This window comes from Leuciscus leuciscus (genome assembly GCF_965113295.1).
Source record: "Leuciscus leuciscus genome assembly, chromosome: 4".
Lineage (NCBI taxonomy): Eukaryota > Metazoa > Chordata > Actinopteri > Cypriniformes > Leuciscidae > Leuciscus > Leuciscus leuciscus.
This window is the reverse complement of record NC_138728.1, coordinates 33710751-33725266: the sequence shown is the minus strand read 5'-3', so window position 1 is coordinate 33725266 and position 14516 is coordinate 33710751. Positions and strand designations below refer to the sequence as shown.

Genomic DNA, 14516 nt, shown 5'->3' with positions numbered 1-14516 from the left:
ACAGGTGTCTCTCAGTCACAGTGAGAGAGGCCATGCTCCGTCCTATGGCCTGTGCAGCAGACTTAGTAGCGCGGAGAGCGAGGTCCGTAGCACTTCTCAAGTCTGGCACCCAAATTGCATCTGGTCCTTTCTCGTCCAGCTTTCGGAGAAGATCGGCCTGGAAAATTTGCAGTGTGGCCATAGTATGCAGCGCTGACGCAGCCTGCCCAGCGGCGGAGAAAGCGCGACCGAGCAGGGTTGACGTCATATGGCAAGCTTTTGAAGGTAGCGCCAGCTTAGCGCGCCGTCCAGCGGAGGGCGGGCATAGGTGGGCTGCTATCGCTTCTTCGACCGGCGGCAGCGAATGGTACCCTCTGTTTTTAGCATCGTCAACAGCGGAGTGCTAGCGAAACAGAAGAGCGCATTCTAGCTGAGAAGGGGGCGTTCCAAGACTTAGCGACTTCTTCGTGTAACTCAGGAAGAAAAGGCGCTGGTCTGGATGCAGGCGAAGCGCGCTCCCCAGGAAGAAAGTATCCATCCAGCCGGTTGTGAGCAGGCTGTTCAGGCGTAGACCACTCGAGGCCGAGGCTCGCCGCGGCCTGTGCGAGTATGCGCATCAGCTCTGACTCGATGCTAGCTCTTTTGCCTGACGATGCGCGGGCACATCAGGAAGAGACACTGACGAAGCCGGTGAAGCTGGCGGGCGAACCGGCGAGCTTTGACGGGTGGGGGAAGGTTCCAGGACCCGCTGAGCACGGTGCTTTTTACGGCGCGGCACTACAGCGGGCGGAGGTGCAGTCTCAGCGATATATGCCAGGTAGACATGTGCCGGTATTCGGTAATGCGATAAATCGCGGTAATGAATAAGCACGATATTGTTATCGCGGGCACTTCAAAATACCGTGAAAAATAATAGATAAGAATTTATATTTATAGAACACGCATTAGCTTATTTTCCATCAACCGCTTAAACAAACACTGCGTATATGCTGCACGAAACACGTGCGCACTCTGATGTAAACAATCCCCACATGTAGAAGCACTGCATGGCGCAGTGCGCACTCTAGTCTAATGTAATGAATCCTCACATGGAGAAGATGCATGGCGGAAGGAGGAACGCTGCCGACGATTTATCCCCCTTCTAAAAGCAGGGCTGCCAACTCTACGCATTCAGCATGAGACTCACGCAATTTACACTTTTCACACGCTCTCGCACCACACATCCATTTTCTCACGCAGAAAAAAAAATCGCGGAGCAAAGAGGACACTGACACCGACAGACTAGACAGAGCAGGTTACTTATGATATGAAAAAAATTCTCTGCTCTCAGGTTCTGTCCATTTTATTACAAAATTCAGACAATAAATACCGTTTTGGTGCTTGTAAATGTGACGTGGCCGATCGCTGTAGCGCCTCAGTTCAAGTAAACCGATCATCTGTTAGTTTTTATTTAAAGATACAGTTCAAGTAAACCGATCATCTGTTAGTTTTTATTTAAAGATACAGTACAACTTATCGAAAGGTTTTTATGCCTCATACATAATATCGATCAATCAGTGTTTTTCAACCACGGAAAGAGGTCAATAAAGCTGCAGGTGAACAATTATGCCATTTAATGACCAGCACGTTAGTTGACTAGAAAAAAATTGATATAGAGAGGAGTATTTTGCTAAATATGTGCACTATTTGTATTATATTTTTACTTGTGTCATAAGTCTTATTATAATGAAAACCAAATTATATTAATTTTGTTCATTTTTAACCTTTAATAATACCAGCTGATAGGGCTCTCTGTATGTTTGCAGCATTATGTGAGAGATGTTTTTTCTTGAGAAAAATTTACATGTAGGCTATCTACTGTAGCCTACCTAATATTTATCCGAAGAGTCAATATTGAATCAAGATTGAAATCAAATCTCAAGAATTGAATTGAAATCGTGAAAATTGTGTAAAATTCTGTTTAGTTACCAAATGTTTTGACAATCACAATTACACCTATTGTGATGCAAGTTGTTTTTTTTCTACATCCCCCCCCCAATCCATCCGTTTCTCTTGAGCAATTAAAATATCGTGATAATACCGTATACCGTGATAAAAGCTCAATCAATTAATCGCAGCATGAAAATTTGATACCGGCACATGCCTAATGCCAGGCGAGTCCTCAGAGTCGCCATAGGCAGTAGCTCGCAATGAGGGCAGCCGCCGTCAGCGAGCGCGAGAGCTGCATGATCCTCACCCAGGCAGGAAACGCAGATCACATGGCGGTCCCCGTCGCTGAGTGTGACTCTGCACGAGCCACAGGAAGGCATCTCTAAAAAGACGCAAGCTCTTTTAGACAGTGTGTGTCGCGGCGGCGAACACACACACACAGCAGAGAGTGTAAAGGATATAGGCGCTGGATAGCGCAGCAGGAAGGCGGCGCGGCCAGCGACTTCAGTGACGACTCGTCCCGCTGCAAAGGCTTCCTCAGACGGCGCGGCTTCTCTCCGGATCCAGCGATGCGTGTGTTTCGCTGAAGAGATGAAAAATCAGATATCAGCTGCCTGCGAGCTGGATTTATAGGCCTAAGCCACGCCCGTTTCGGCGGGACGTGACGCAGTGGGCGCGAAGCACCCTCAATGGGTCTGACGTCACGCTAGGCCTCGCTCGATAGGCTGCTGCAGTTGCCGCAGAACAGCCAATAGGCACACGAGCCGTCTTGCCTATGTCTGTATGCTGCCGCAACGCATTTTACAATAATACAAAATTAAGGATCATTTTTTGGCTTCAATATCTCGCGGGAAAGGGATACATATTATGTATCATTTTGGGGAGGGAGATATGACAAATCTTATTTCAAGATAAAAGACATTTTAATTTCAAGTAATAATAACAATATATCACAATAAAGATATTTTGGTTATTTTATTTTTTTGTTTCTAAAAATAAGAACAAAGAAGCAAATAACAAACAATAGGACAAATACAACAGATCAAAAACAGAAATAATTTTTTTGTTTTACAGTAGGTTTCTTTAACGTAGAAATATTGGCATCATCTTTCAGGAAGGTCAAAGGTCATCGTATAGATCACGTGTCGCACATCGATGAATGCTAGATGCAGAAGAGCCCTTCTTTCATACCTCATATATTTCTGGATTTAACTGTTGATGATGATTCAACTCAATCCTTGTTGTTTTGATCTTATATCAGATTTGGCAAACTATCAGATCTGTAAATTCAGTTCTATTCAGGAGGAGGTTTATTTAAAGTAAACTGGATTAGATTAGAATAATTGTGCTCATACTTTCACTGATCAAGGGTTTACAGTATGATCAGATAATCTGGGTTTATATACAGTATTTTACATTTATTAATACATTGACATTTATCAATTTCACAACAAATTACTTTTTTTATTGAATGATAAATTTAAAGAAAGGTCATTTTTAATAGTAATAATGATTAATGAATAGAACTGAATGACTGAAATAGATCTTGAGAAAAGCCCAGACACACACCGTCACTCATCATGACTCACAAACACACACTGATCTGACTGTCTATATGAGGATTCATTACACACATTTATTCTGACATGTTATTTCACTGACAGAAGATCAGCTGTAGAATTAATGTAATGAAGAGAAAATAAGAGACTCTATAACATCTCACTGTTACTGATTTATCATGCAGCTCAAAGCATTATGGGTAGAATCTCTCTACAGTCTGTTCTGATTCATCAACACAGTTTCACTGATGATCTAGAATAAACCCTAAACCCAGGATAGAGTGTGTGAGTGAATGTGGTCTGGACTGTGTGGATGAGGCTCATTGTGTCAGAGACGCTGTAGAAGGACAGAGTTCCTGCACTGTGATCCACATACACTCCTATTCTACTGTTGATGGGCTTTACAGGGAGATTAGTCACTATCTTATTGTGTATGAATGAGTATCTGGAGGAAGAGCAGTACAAACTCCAGGACTGATCATTATATCCAAACACACTCTCAATACCCCGTCCCTTCCTGCTGATGCTCTTATATGACACTGATATATACACACTAATATCTCCACTCAACTCAATCTCCCAGTAACCGCGTCCACACACACTTTCTCTACACAACACCTGATGATGCACATCAAATCTGTCTGGATGATCAGGATACGGCTGATCTGTGTCAGTGTCAGTGTCAGTAATCACTCTGTTCCTCTCAGACAGACGGAGGCATTTATTCACTGTGTTCAGATCCAGAGTGAACTGATGGGAATCTGATGGAGAGAAAACACATCAGAATCAGGAATTATGAATCTGTTTGATCTTTTATTATAACTGAACTCTTCATGTTCAATATATCAGCAGGAAGAGCAATAATCCTGTGAAAATCATCATTTACATCAGTGTATCATTTGCTGTATATTAATGGTTATTATTCTGTGTTTATTATAATTATGCCTAATATATACACTACTCAAATATTTGGGGTCAGTATGATTTTTTTTGTAATAATTTGATCTACAAGGTTTAGGTATTCTAGGCCTATTGTTGGTGATTTTCAGTGCTGTAGCCTTTGGCAATCTTGAGCTTTCTTTAAATTTCTATCCGTTCCCTCAAACGTTAAAGAGATTTGTTACAAAATCATGTTTAGGATAAATCCATAGAGGTATTTTTACAGAAGAGATTTCAGTTTGTTCTTACTTTCCTGAAGCTTTTTTACTACTGTGATTTTACCTCTAAATCTTGGATGAATGTTTTTAATTGGCTTTCAGTGAAAAATAATTATAGTTTTTCATTAGTTTTAGAAGACATCCTGTTTTTGAAGAATATGTTGAATCCCCTGATTTGCATCTTTGTTAAAGTCACGAGTCAATTGATTTTGCTTCCAGTTTCTCCAATGAGAAACACTAATTTACATGATCAACTATAAAACTCTTTTGTCATGTTTTCTTTCACCGTCTACAGGAAGAACATGAAGACACTCAGTGAGTTTCTCTACTTGTTTTCTTAGTGACTTACATTGTAGGAAGTCGTTCCTGGTTCTGGGAACAATGTTGGGGAAAGTGACTGTGGAAATCAACAGACATGAAGAGTGTGATTATCATGTCGAGAGAAAATGATCCCTGCATCTGTTCCTAAGACATTTCTAATATGATCTTCTACATGATATGAGATGATGGAGGATCGTTTCTGAGAGCTGATGAATCTCCAGGACTTTACCTCTGTCAGAGATCTTCTTCAGCTCCTCTTGACAGAAATCCTCCAGTTTGTCTCTGAGCTGACGGACAGATTCTCTCACGCCATCAAAAGAGGAGAGAGAACTGAAGGGATTGTCATTTACGTCTGTAGATTCAGGAGGAGCTGAGAGAGACTGGAAACTCTACAGAAAACAGAAATCAAAGCTCATCTCCTCCACACTTCATCAATAACCTGCACTACTGTCAGATTTGAGAGGCTCTTGTTGATCTTGACATTTTTAGTAACTGAACTATAACTATGAACTATACACTTTCACAGCATGAGATAAAAAAAAATTCATATTCATTATATGACATTAGAACAACAAATTATATTCTTTCAGTAGAAGATCAGATGAGAGTCTGACTGATGATGATATAATAACCGAACACACAGATCAACACTTCAGTCAACGGCTCATTCTGCTCTCATGAAATGTTTCTCTGTGAGTCTCTTGCTCAAGTCCACTATGACCCTGTTCTTCTAGATCTCTGTTACCTGCAGGAAATGGATGTGATCCTGTGTGTGTGAAAGCTGCTCCAGCTCAGCGTCTCTCCTCCTCAGATCATTGATCTCCTGCTCCAGTCGCTCCAGTCGTCCTTCAGCTCGACTCACTGCAGTCTTTTCCTGATCTCTGATCCGCTGTGTCGCCTCAGAGCGGCTTCTCTCAATGGAGCGGATGAGCTCAGTGAAGATCCTCTCACTGTCCTCCACTGCTGTCTGTGCAGAGCGCTGTTAGGACACACATCACAATCACACAGTGGCTTCAGTGAGTCCTGACTGAGACGTCTCAAACTTCTCTTCTTCTCCAGACTTTCATTTCATCAACCATTTTTTATAATATACATCATAGACATTTGCAGAGTATCAAACATACTAAACTTTATTTTATTTGCTGATGATACAAATATTTTCTTTTCTTCTGACAATTTACAGCAGCGTATGGAGGTGATCACAACAGACATGAATAAATTAAAACTGTGGTTTGATGTAAACAAATTATCTTTAAATATAAACAAAACAACGATTATGTTATTTGGAAAACATAAATCAAACCCTCAAGTAAAATTGAAAATTGACAACATAAGTATAGAAAGAGTATATGAAAATACATTTCTTGATGTGATTTTAGACCACAAAATCTGCTGGAAACACACATAAAACACGTTAAAACAAAATTGATAAAGACCATAGCAATATTGAATAAATCATGACATATTCTGGATAATAAATCAATGCATCTTCTGTATAATACTGTCATGATTCTAGTGTTGTGTTCCACTTGTCTTGTGTGGACTTTTGTCATTTCCTGTTCTGTGCCATGTTTTGTAGTCCTTTGTAGTTTTTCATGTTGATCTCCCCAGGTGTATCTTGTTTCCTCATTACCTAGTTAGGTTGTTTGCCCCTGTGTATTTATAGCCCTTGTGTTTCACTTGTTACTTTCTCAGTTGTTGTACATGTAATGGTTGCTTTTGTTTCTGTGATCCTCGTGGTTTTGTTCCTTGAGTTCTGTTTGATCTGTTTGTGTGTTACTTATTAAAAATCCTGCATTTACATCCTCACCTTCACCTGCTTTCCCCAGCATGTTATATGATAACATATAAATGTTATAGTATAAATACACTTATACTACCAAATTTGAGTTACTGTGTGGAAATCTGGGGAAACAACTACAAAGCCAACCTACAGTCGTTATGTATTACAAAAGAGAGCAATCAGAATCATTAATAACATTGGATATCAGGAGCAGTCAAATTTATTATTCTTAAAGTCACATTAGGTTATATAAGGGGTGGGAAAAATAATAAGCTTCTGCTTCATCCCGCTCCTTTTTCGAACATTATTGTTATAATCCTTTATAGATATTTTCTTTCAGGTTGTGCCAACATACATATTGTATTTTTATTTGTATCTTTTTGTTGTTCGAAATAAAAAGAAAAAAAGAAATAAAGAAAGAAAATATAGAAAGACCTTATGAGACGCCACAGCCTTTCTCAGCTGCTGAAGATCTTTCTCTCTCTGCTGGATCCTCTGCTGGAACGACCTCTGCATCTCCTTCAGCTGGTGCTAAAGGACAAACCAATGACAGGAGAAACATCACATTAATCATCAACTAAACAGATATGAATCCAGTATCAGTGAAGAGGTAAGAATTAGGGGTTAAAGGTCTTGCATGATAATTATATAGGTTCAATCATAAGTGCCAACATTATCTCATAAAGTGTTATTGCCTAGCTTTATATAGATTCACCCAGAAATGTAAGTTCTTCATTGTTTACTCATCATCATGTCTTTCCAAACTTGTATGATTTCTCTTGCTGGACACAAAAGAAGATATTATGGAGAATGTCTTTGTTTCTAAAGCCCAAATCAAATATGGTGACACGTCAACGACCTCAAACCTAACTGGCTCATACATGTCACATGACTTAACATGCCACCATATTTAATATATTTTCAGAAGACTTGGGGTGCTTCTCAATATCCCTCCTCATTTCCTCGCTCCTCCGTCCTCAATCCTATGACCCGGAAACCGATCGAGCTCAGCCATCTTGAAGGACATCTCAATTCTCTAATTGCACCGCGAGGAGACGAGGATTGAGGAGTGAGGAGGCTTCCATAGGAGTTATGAGCGAGGATACACGAGTGTATCCTTTGCGGAAGTGTTTTATCGACTAAACGTTACGCACTTATCATTTCTCCTCCCCCTTCACATCGGTCACAATAATTTTAATTTATACTTTACCTTTAGCTTGGCAAGCCAGACCCACATCAAGGTCTGGTAACTCACCATTGGCAGGGCTCAATCCGAGGGGCGGGATAAACGGTTGTCTTTCAAATTCCCTCTGCACGCAATAGGATAGCGCTACAACCAACCAGAGTGTTTTCCCACCAGCGGAGCTAGATTAAGTTGATAGATTAAACTTTTGCCGTATCTGGTGGGCAAAACTATGAACACATCTTCCTTTTTTTAAGAATGACTTAAGTGCCATTCTTTGTTCTTTTCTCAAAGAAAAGCTTAACTCCAAGTCCTCCAGAGTCGCGGCCAAAGCCGACTCGAAAGACCGCTGTTCGCCAGCAGCAGCCGCCATTCTTTGTTTTCAAGTAGCAGGGAATTCACGCAGAACTGTCACAACTCTGCTGTCATTATGTTAAGCCCGCCCACCGACTCTATACACGATTTGATTGGCCTGACTAGAGTTTGGTTTTTCCAGCTCGAAAGTCAACGGAGAGTTGCTAGACTACACTGGCTGCACAATTTGCGGCCGCTAGGGTGCGTCTAGATTTCTAGGCTACTTTACCTTTGCAGTTTATATAAATCACACATATTTCAACAGGGTATCTTGCTTCATTATTATTCATTATGAATTTCTTGAATAACCAAACTTCAACAAGATAGGGGCAAATCTTTTAAACGCTAATGATAATGCTGTAAAGTGACGCTCGAGTGATCAAGTATTCCAATGTATAAAAAAGCTTTCATTCGATTCCTCCGTCCTCCAGTCTTCTCTCGCACCCTGAAGGGGGTGGAGCTGAGACGAGGATACACAAATAAGAAATGAGAAGCACCCTCTGATCACTCCCATTGGAGTTGTATGGTTTTCTGCATATCATTGTTGTGTAAACGTACCCTAAAACAGTGTTCAGACAGAGGGTGAAAACAGACATTAAATGTAAATGTATTCTAGTAGACCCCATAAACAATACTATGAGCCTGTAAATAATCATAATGGGACCTCTGTAAGTTCATACCTGTTTCTCTGTCCTCTGTGCTGCCGCTGATACAGTGTCGTGGTTTTTATGTTCATCCATCACACACAGCAAACATATACACTTCTGATCAGTGCGGCAGAAAACCTCGAGGAGCTTGTCGTGTTTCTGGCAGATCATCTCCTGCAGTCGTCCAGTGGCATCAGTCAGATTGTGTCTCTTTCCTTTAAACCAACTCTCATGTTGTTCAAGGTGATTCTGACAGTAAGAGTTCAGACACACCAGACAGGACTTGACGGCTTTGTGTTTTCTTCCAGTACAGACGTCACACTGCACATCTCCAGCTCCAGCGTAACAGTCAGCAGCAAGTTTAGTCTTCTTCAGTTTCTCCACCATTTCAGCCAGAATGGTGTTTTTAGCTAAAGCAGGTCTTGGCCTGAAGGTCTGTCTGCACTGAGGACAGCTGTAGACTCTCTTCTCATCCTCCTGATCCCAGCAGTCTGTAATACAGATCTTACAGTAACTGTGTCCACAGTGGATAGTCACTGGATCCTTCAGGAGATCCAGACACACTGAACACATGAAATCATTCTGATCCACTGAAATTCTGGCTTCTGCCATTTTACTGCATGAATACAGAGACACAAACACACAACAGCTCAACTGCACTTCAGTTTCACTTTCTCTGAACTCATGTGATTCCTGTTTCCTGGTTCTGTGTTTGAGTTACGTGTGCAAAACAGGCGTGTCTGTAAAGCAGCTTCCTCATTCCTGATCCTGAAGAGCCTCATTCCTGCTAAGTTTTTAGTTTCCATGTTTTCACAAACACACATTTTGTTTAATAAGTCTCAGACATGCACTCAAAAATATAAGGTAGAGAGAAGCAAGACAACAACCTCAAAAGTTCAGTAATTCTCTATCCTAAATACTACACTGTTACTGGAGGACTGAAAACGGTCCAGAAGAGTCGCCATGAAGTCAAAATTGCCAAGTCTTTAATTTAATATTGCAGTATTTATTATACATTATTTACCTGTGCACATAGGACTGGGCAATACAACAATATTTATCAAAATATAATTTTCCTCAATAAAATTAGAACAAAAGTTCATAAAATGTTTCATATAAGAGGAACAAAACAGCGTTAACGGCCACATGGTCCATTTATCAGCTCAGCTTAAACGACACTGCAGCGCTCTAGATGCGTTCACTTGCTGATTGGTTTTGATCACGTGACCACTGACCCGTTTTTGGGGATTAGCATTGTTCCCTTTCGAAAGGGAACTCCCACTGCTAGTAGTGATGTCATAGGCTGTCGCCGGTCAATACTGATTACCGTGTTTGGATAGCTTTTCAGACACCAGTTAATGTGGAGTACGGTTAGTTACAGTCATAACCCGAGACGTTTTTGCTTATAGTTCGCACACTCCACCAAAGACAACAGAAGTCAAAAAGCCAGATCAAAAAATTCTCCTTAGCAAAACAATTTTTTATATATTTTTTATTTCGAATTTAGTGATGCGAATACCTAGATGTGTTTTTGTGACACATGTACTAAAAAAGTAAAAGAGTTTGTTTTTGAAGGACAAGACAGTGGCAGAAATTCTTGACTGCTCTTTTCGGCGTGAATCACGTTTTGCATTCACAGTTCTCAATTTGAGGCATTTTCGCTAGTCAGTGTTCTCCAACACACAGACGTTGATTTTTTTTGCTTGGTTAAAGAGGTAACAAATAATTCATTAATACATTTCGAAATAAATGATTATATATTTTCACTTGATATATATGTATTTCTGAGACAGTACACAACGCTAATCTTAGGTGAGTTTCACGACATGTATACTTGCAGACTTTGTGCATACACATGCAGTACAATCTGTGCATTTGTAAGACACATGCAAATTCAAAGGCATTTTTCCAATTAAACACTTATTTACATTTTTTTGCTCTCCCTGGTTGCTACAAACCCTTTCGAAAGTTTAAAGCATTTTAGTCTCACAGCTATAGACATGGAGAGGGCAATGACCGTGCAGAAAGTGTTGATAAGGTAAGTTTTTAAGACACCTTGCTTTATTTGATCTGAAATTACAATCTAAATCAATTGTAATTCAAACAATTGTAAGTCACTTTCAAGAAATTCATGACATGGAACACCTTCTTTAGACAAATTAGCTGCATTACAGCTTGCTGAAAGGGATATATGTGCTATCATCACGTCACCATATCCCTCTTGTGAACACTCTTATGACAGTAGATTGGAAGAAATGATTATAGTTAATTTAGTATGCTTAGTTTTTCTTACACAAAGAGTTAAAATAATTAAAAATATTAGAATTTTTCTTACACACCTATCGTTTTGCTTCAGAAGACATTGATTTTTCCACTGAGTTCGTAGGAATTAGTGTCACGATCGCTGTGTGCTTTTTAAGCATCAAATGAGCCACAGCCATTCATTACCATTGCAGACTCACAGAGATGGATTCTTTTGCAAAAAAATCTGCTTTATGTTTAGTCATGCAATGGCATGACGATGAGTAAAAAAAAAAAGTGAGATGTGACCTTTGCGTTCCCTTGCAAAAAAACGTTTGCATTTCCCCCCCGAGATCCTTTCAGAAACCAATGAAAATTGCAGGTTATAAAACCGCTAGTATTCAGTTTTTTTTTAAACGATTAAACAACTTGTTGTCAAAGTTAGTATTGTAGCTTTATGTACAGTCAGACAATTGGATGTGTCATTATATTTTTAGTGTTTTACAAAAATCAAGCTCAAATGGAGGTTTTTCACCAGTCGGAGATATGTATTTTGTCCGTCATCAGAAATGGTTTAAACATGATGCGAGTTCTGTCAGTGAAGTTCATTCTGAAACGTGTTCGAAAATGAACTGTAATTCAGCGAATGTCTGCCACACTTTCACGAGAGATATGTCTTTAGAAAGCTTGGAATGTCTACTTTTAAATTAAGGAATTCATGTCAAAAACAAATATTCTCAGTTTATGTAATCCGTTTGAAACCAAGAAGAGGTACAGTGTTTTCGTTCACTCTTCATTATCTATAATGAGCTGAGGCCGCCACACCCCCGGCGCTATTCACGTGGTATATAGTTAAGGTGATCTATATGCATCACACACGCCCTCCCGATCAATGCCACAAAAACACGAAGTTCCTTCATCAGATTCACTGATAGTTCATCGCGTTTTGAGGATGGCATGGCGGGCACGCTACTCCGGTAAAGAGGCTCTTCAGATGATTCTGGACAGCGAGGAAGAATTCCCTTTTACTCTGAGGAAGATTGAAACTCAGACAATGAACGGTTGTATTTTGAAGAGAGAGTTGATCCTGCCAAGGATACGGAGTAAGTTGTTTAGTGTTATATAATTCTTCTTTGATAATATAGTTCTCATATAAATTTCAGACTATATTTTGCCTAGTTTTGGCTAGCTTTTGACATCTTATGGGAAATATTGCCTTACAATGTCCCTTACTTTCATGCAGGCTATATATATGCTCAGGTGTAAACATTTGATGGGTACACGGCCCATCAATAGATATTTCTCCGTCCTATGGCCCATCATCAACAGATATATACATACATTGTGCGTCCATACTCATTAATCAGTTTACTTTGGATAATGTATGCTAACAGTTTTTTAGGAATGTGGCTGGATCACGCTCGCCTTCACCAGCACCTCAGAGGGGCACACAGGTGTCGTTCAGTTCTCAGTGCGATCGAGAATCATCCTGAGTAAGTGCACAGACGTAATATTTTACAGATGAAATGTAATTGTGTTTACATCGTCATAATATAAGATTGTGCGATTCTTGCCCGCACGGGAAACTGGACCACAACTGAGCTCTGTTAAGTATCAAATCAGGATATTAGAAGGATTTCTGAAGGATCATGTGACACTGAAGACTCGAGTAATGATGCTGAAAATTCAGCTTTGATCAAAGAAATAAATGATGTTAAAAAATATAATATAACTGAATATAAATATAACTGATTTAATTTTTTTTCCCGTGTTTTTAAGCCCCAGTGGGAATGCAAAAAAAAAAGTTTCTCGGGGAGCACAAAATATTTCCGAAAGTTGAAATCATTGTTGACATCATTTTTCCTCTCATTTTTCCCATCACAGTGTCTCTTTTGGGGCTGTTTATGACAGGCTCAAATACAGGAGGTTTCTATATTTAAAGTCTATGGTTCAGTCATACGTTTAAACAGACCAATTAATAAACTTACTCATAATTGCTTTGACCTTCCCTGGATCCAGGCCATCTCTTGCCTCTTCACCACAAGCGGTCTTGAATTTCCCACCTAAATATCAAAAAGTGATACTTGTAGGAAGAAATATGTAAAGTATATTATAGTATATTACTACTAGTACTTGCAAATGTACCTCTAAGGTTACTTCGAAGAAGAGTCTCCATGTCAAAAACACTCAGGAGGAGACACCGGACCATACAAGTGGACGTATTAGCATATGATGCTGATCCAGGACACCCCTGATCCAGGATGGATTTCAACCTAAGGGTACAACAACAAAAAAGACAAGATAACAAAAGAAAAAGGAACGACAGACCACCTCAAAGGCCAAAGTAGGGGTGGGCAATATGGCCAAAATCGTTTTATTATTTTATCTTTGTTTTTAAAAATAAGAACAAAGATGCCAATTACAAGTAGGGTGGGCATTTTTCAAAAATATTGCATTCGAATATTCGGGCTCATAAAAAATTTAAAATCTAATGGCGTTTGGTGTCATTATCTTACTTTTTATAATACAATAGAGATACACAATTCTGGATAAATTGAGAATCACGTTTTTTTTCTGAAAATTATTCAATCGAATCGAGAATCAAGAATCGAAATCTTGCGAATCGGAGTCAGATTGAATCTGGACGTCTGTATCGATCCCCAGCCCTAGTGTGTGTCTGTATATTATTAAAAACACTCACTGGGGTTAGGCTTATTCTTAGAAAACTGGAAAAGTATTAGAACGGTTTGAATAATCAAAAACAAGTTTTTTTGGTCAAAGAAAAATACATATCAAAAGAAAGAATTTAAGTGACTTGGATTTGGTGTCTGAGAAACTTACACTAGTGTTGGCTGGATTATCTTGAGACGGTACTGGGTATTGCCCAGGTGTTGTTACCATGTTTTTAAGCTCTTCAACAGACTGTTGAATAACACAAAGTGACTTGTCCATGTTTCCCATTCCTAAAATGCAAAAGCAACAAAGATACTTCGCATTGAGGAATTTGTAAGGAATTTGCAAAAGAAATATAAAATATTCCTAAAATGTTGTTGCCTTACATCTTAAGAGACGTAACAGTAAATAAGGCACATGTTGTGCAGATCTTACTCTCTACAACAAATTCTCGTAGCTCCCATATGTCCTTGTATGGTTGTGGGAAGTCTTTTTTCTGCATCTGGATCTTCTCCATAAGTGCTCTCTGCTGTGAGACTTTCAATGTCTTCATCTTGGTGTATAAATACACAATAAATAAATGTCTGAATAACATGCAAAAAAAAATAATAATAATGAAATGGCCTCCGCATGGACAATAAGAAAATAATATGAAAATAATAGGAGAGCAATAAAAGTGCTAGTTATTAA

At 39.4% G+C, this 14516-nt stretch overlaps 1 protein-coding gene across 1 annotated transcript; it reads right to left on the bottom strand.

The window, feature by feature from the left end:
- Nucleotides 1-3358: 3358 nt before the first annotated feature.
- On the bottom strand, nucleotides 3359-9606 carry LOC309497461 (tripartite motif-containing protein 16-like). Its single transcript, XM_082167763.1, has 6 exons — nucleotides 8946-9606; nucleotides 7164-7259; nucleotides 5691-5924; nucleotides 5175-5334; nucleotides 4974-5021; nucleotides 3359-4228 (listed from the first exon to the last, which is right to left on the bottom strand). The coding sequence occupies exons 1-6, from the start codon at nucleotides 9522-9524 to the stop codon at nucleotides 3699-3701; spliced, it is 1647 nt and encodes a 548-aa protein (XP_082023889.1). The 5' UTR covers nucleotides 9525-9606; the 3' UTR covers nucleotides 3359-3698.
- Between the last annotated feature and the right edge of the window lie 4910 nt (nucleotides 9607-14516).

Bases quoted from the DNA above. Each gene is read 5' to 3' on its own strand.
- LOC309497461 (XM_082167763.1), bottom strand. From the start codon at position 9,524: ATGGCAGAAGCCAGAATTTCAGTGGATCAGAATGATTTCATGTGTTCA. The intron at 7,260-8,945 runs GTATGAACTTAC...TTTGTCCTTTAG, and splicing joins CACAGAGGACAGAGAAACAG to CACCAGCTGAAGGAGATGCA. The intron at 5,925-7,163 runs GTCTTTCTATAT...GTGTCCTAACAG, and splicing joins AGGCTGTGGCGTCTCATAAG to CGCTCTGCACAGACAGCAGT.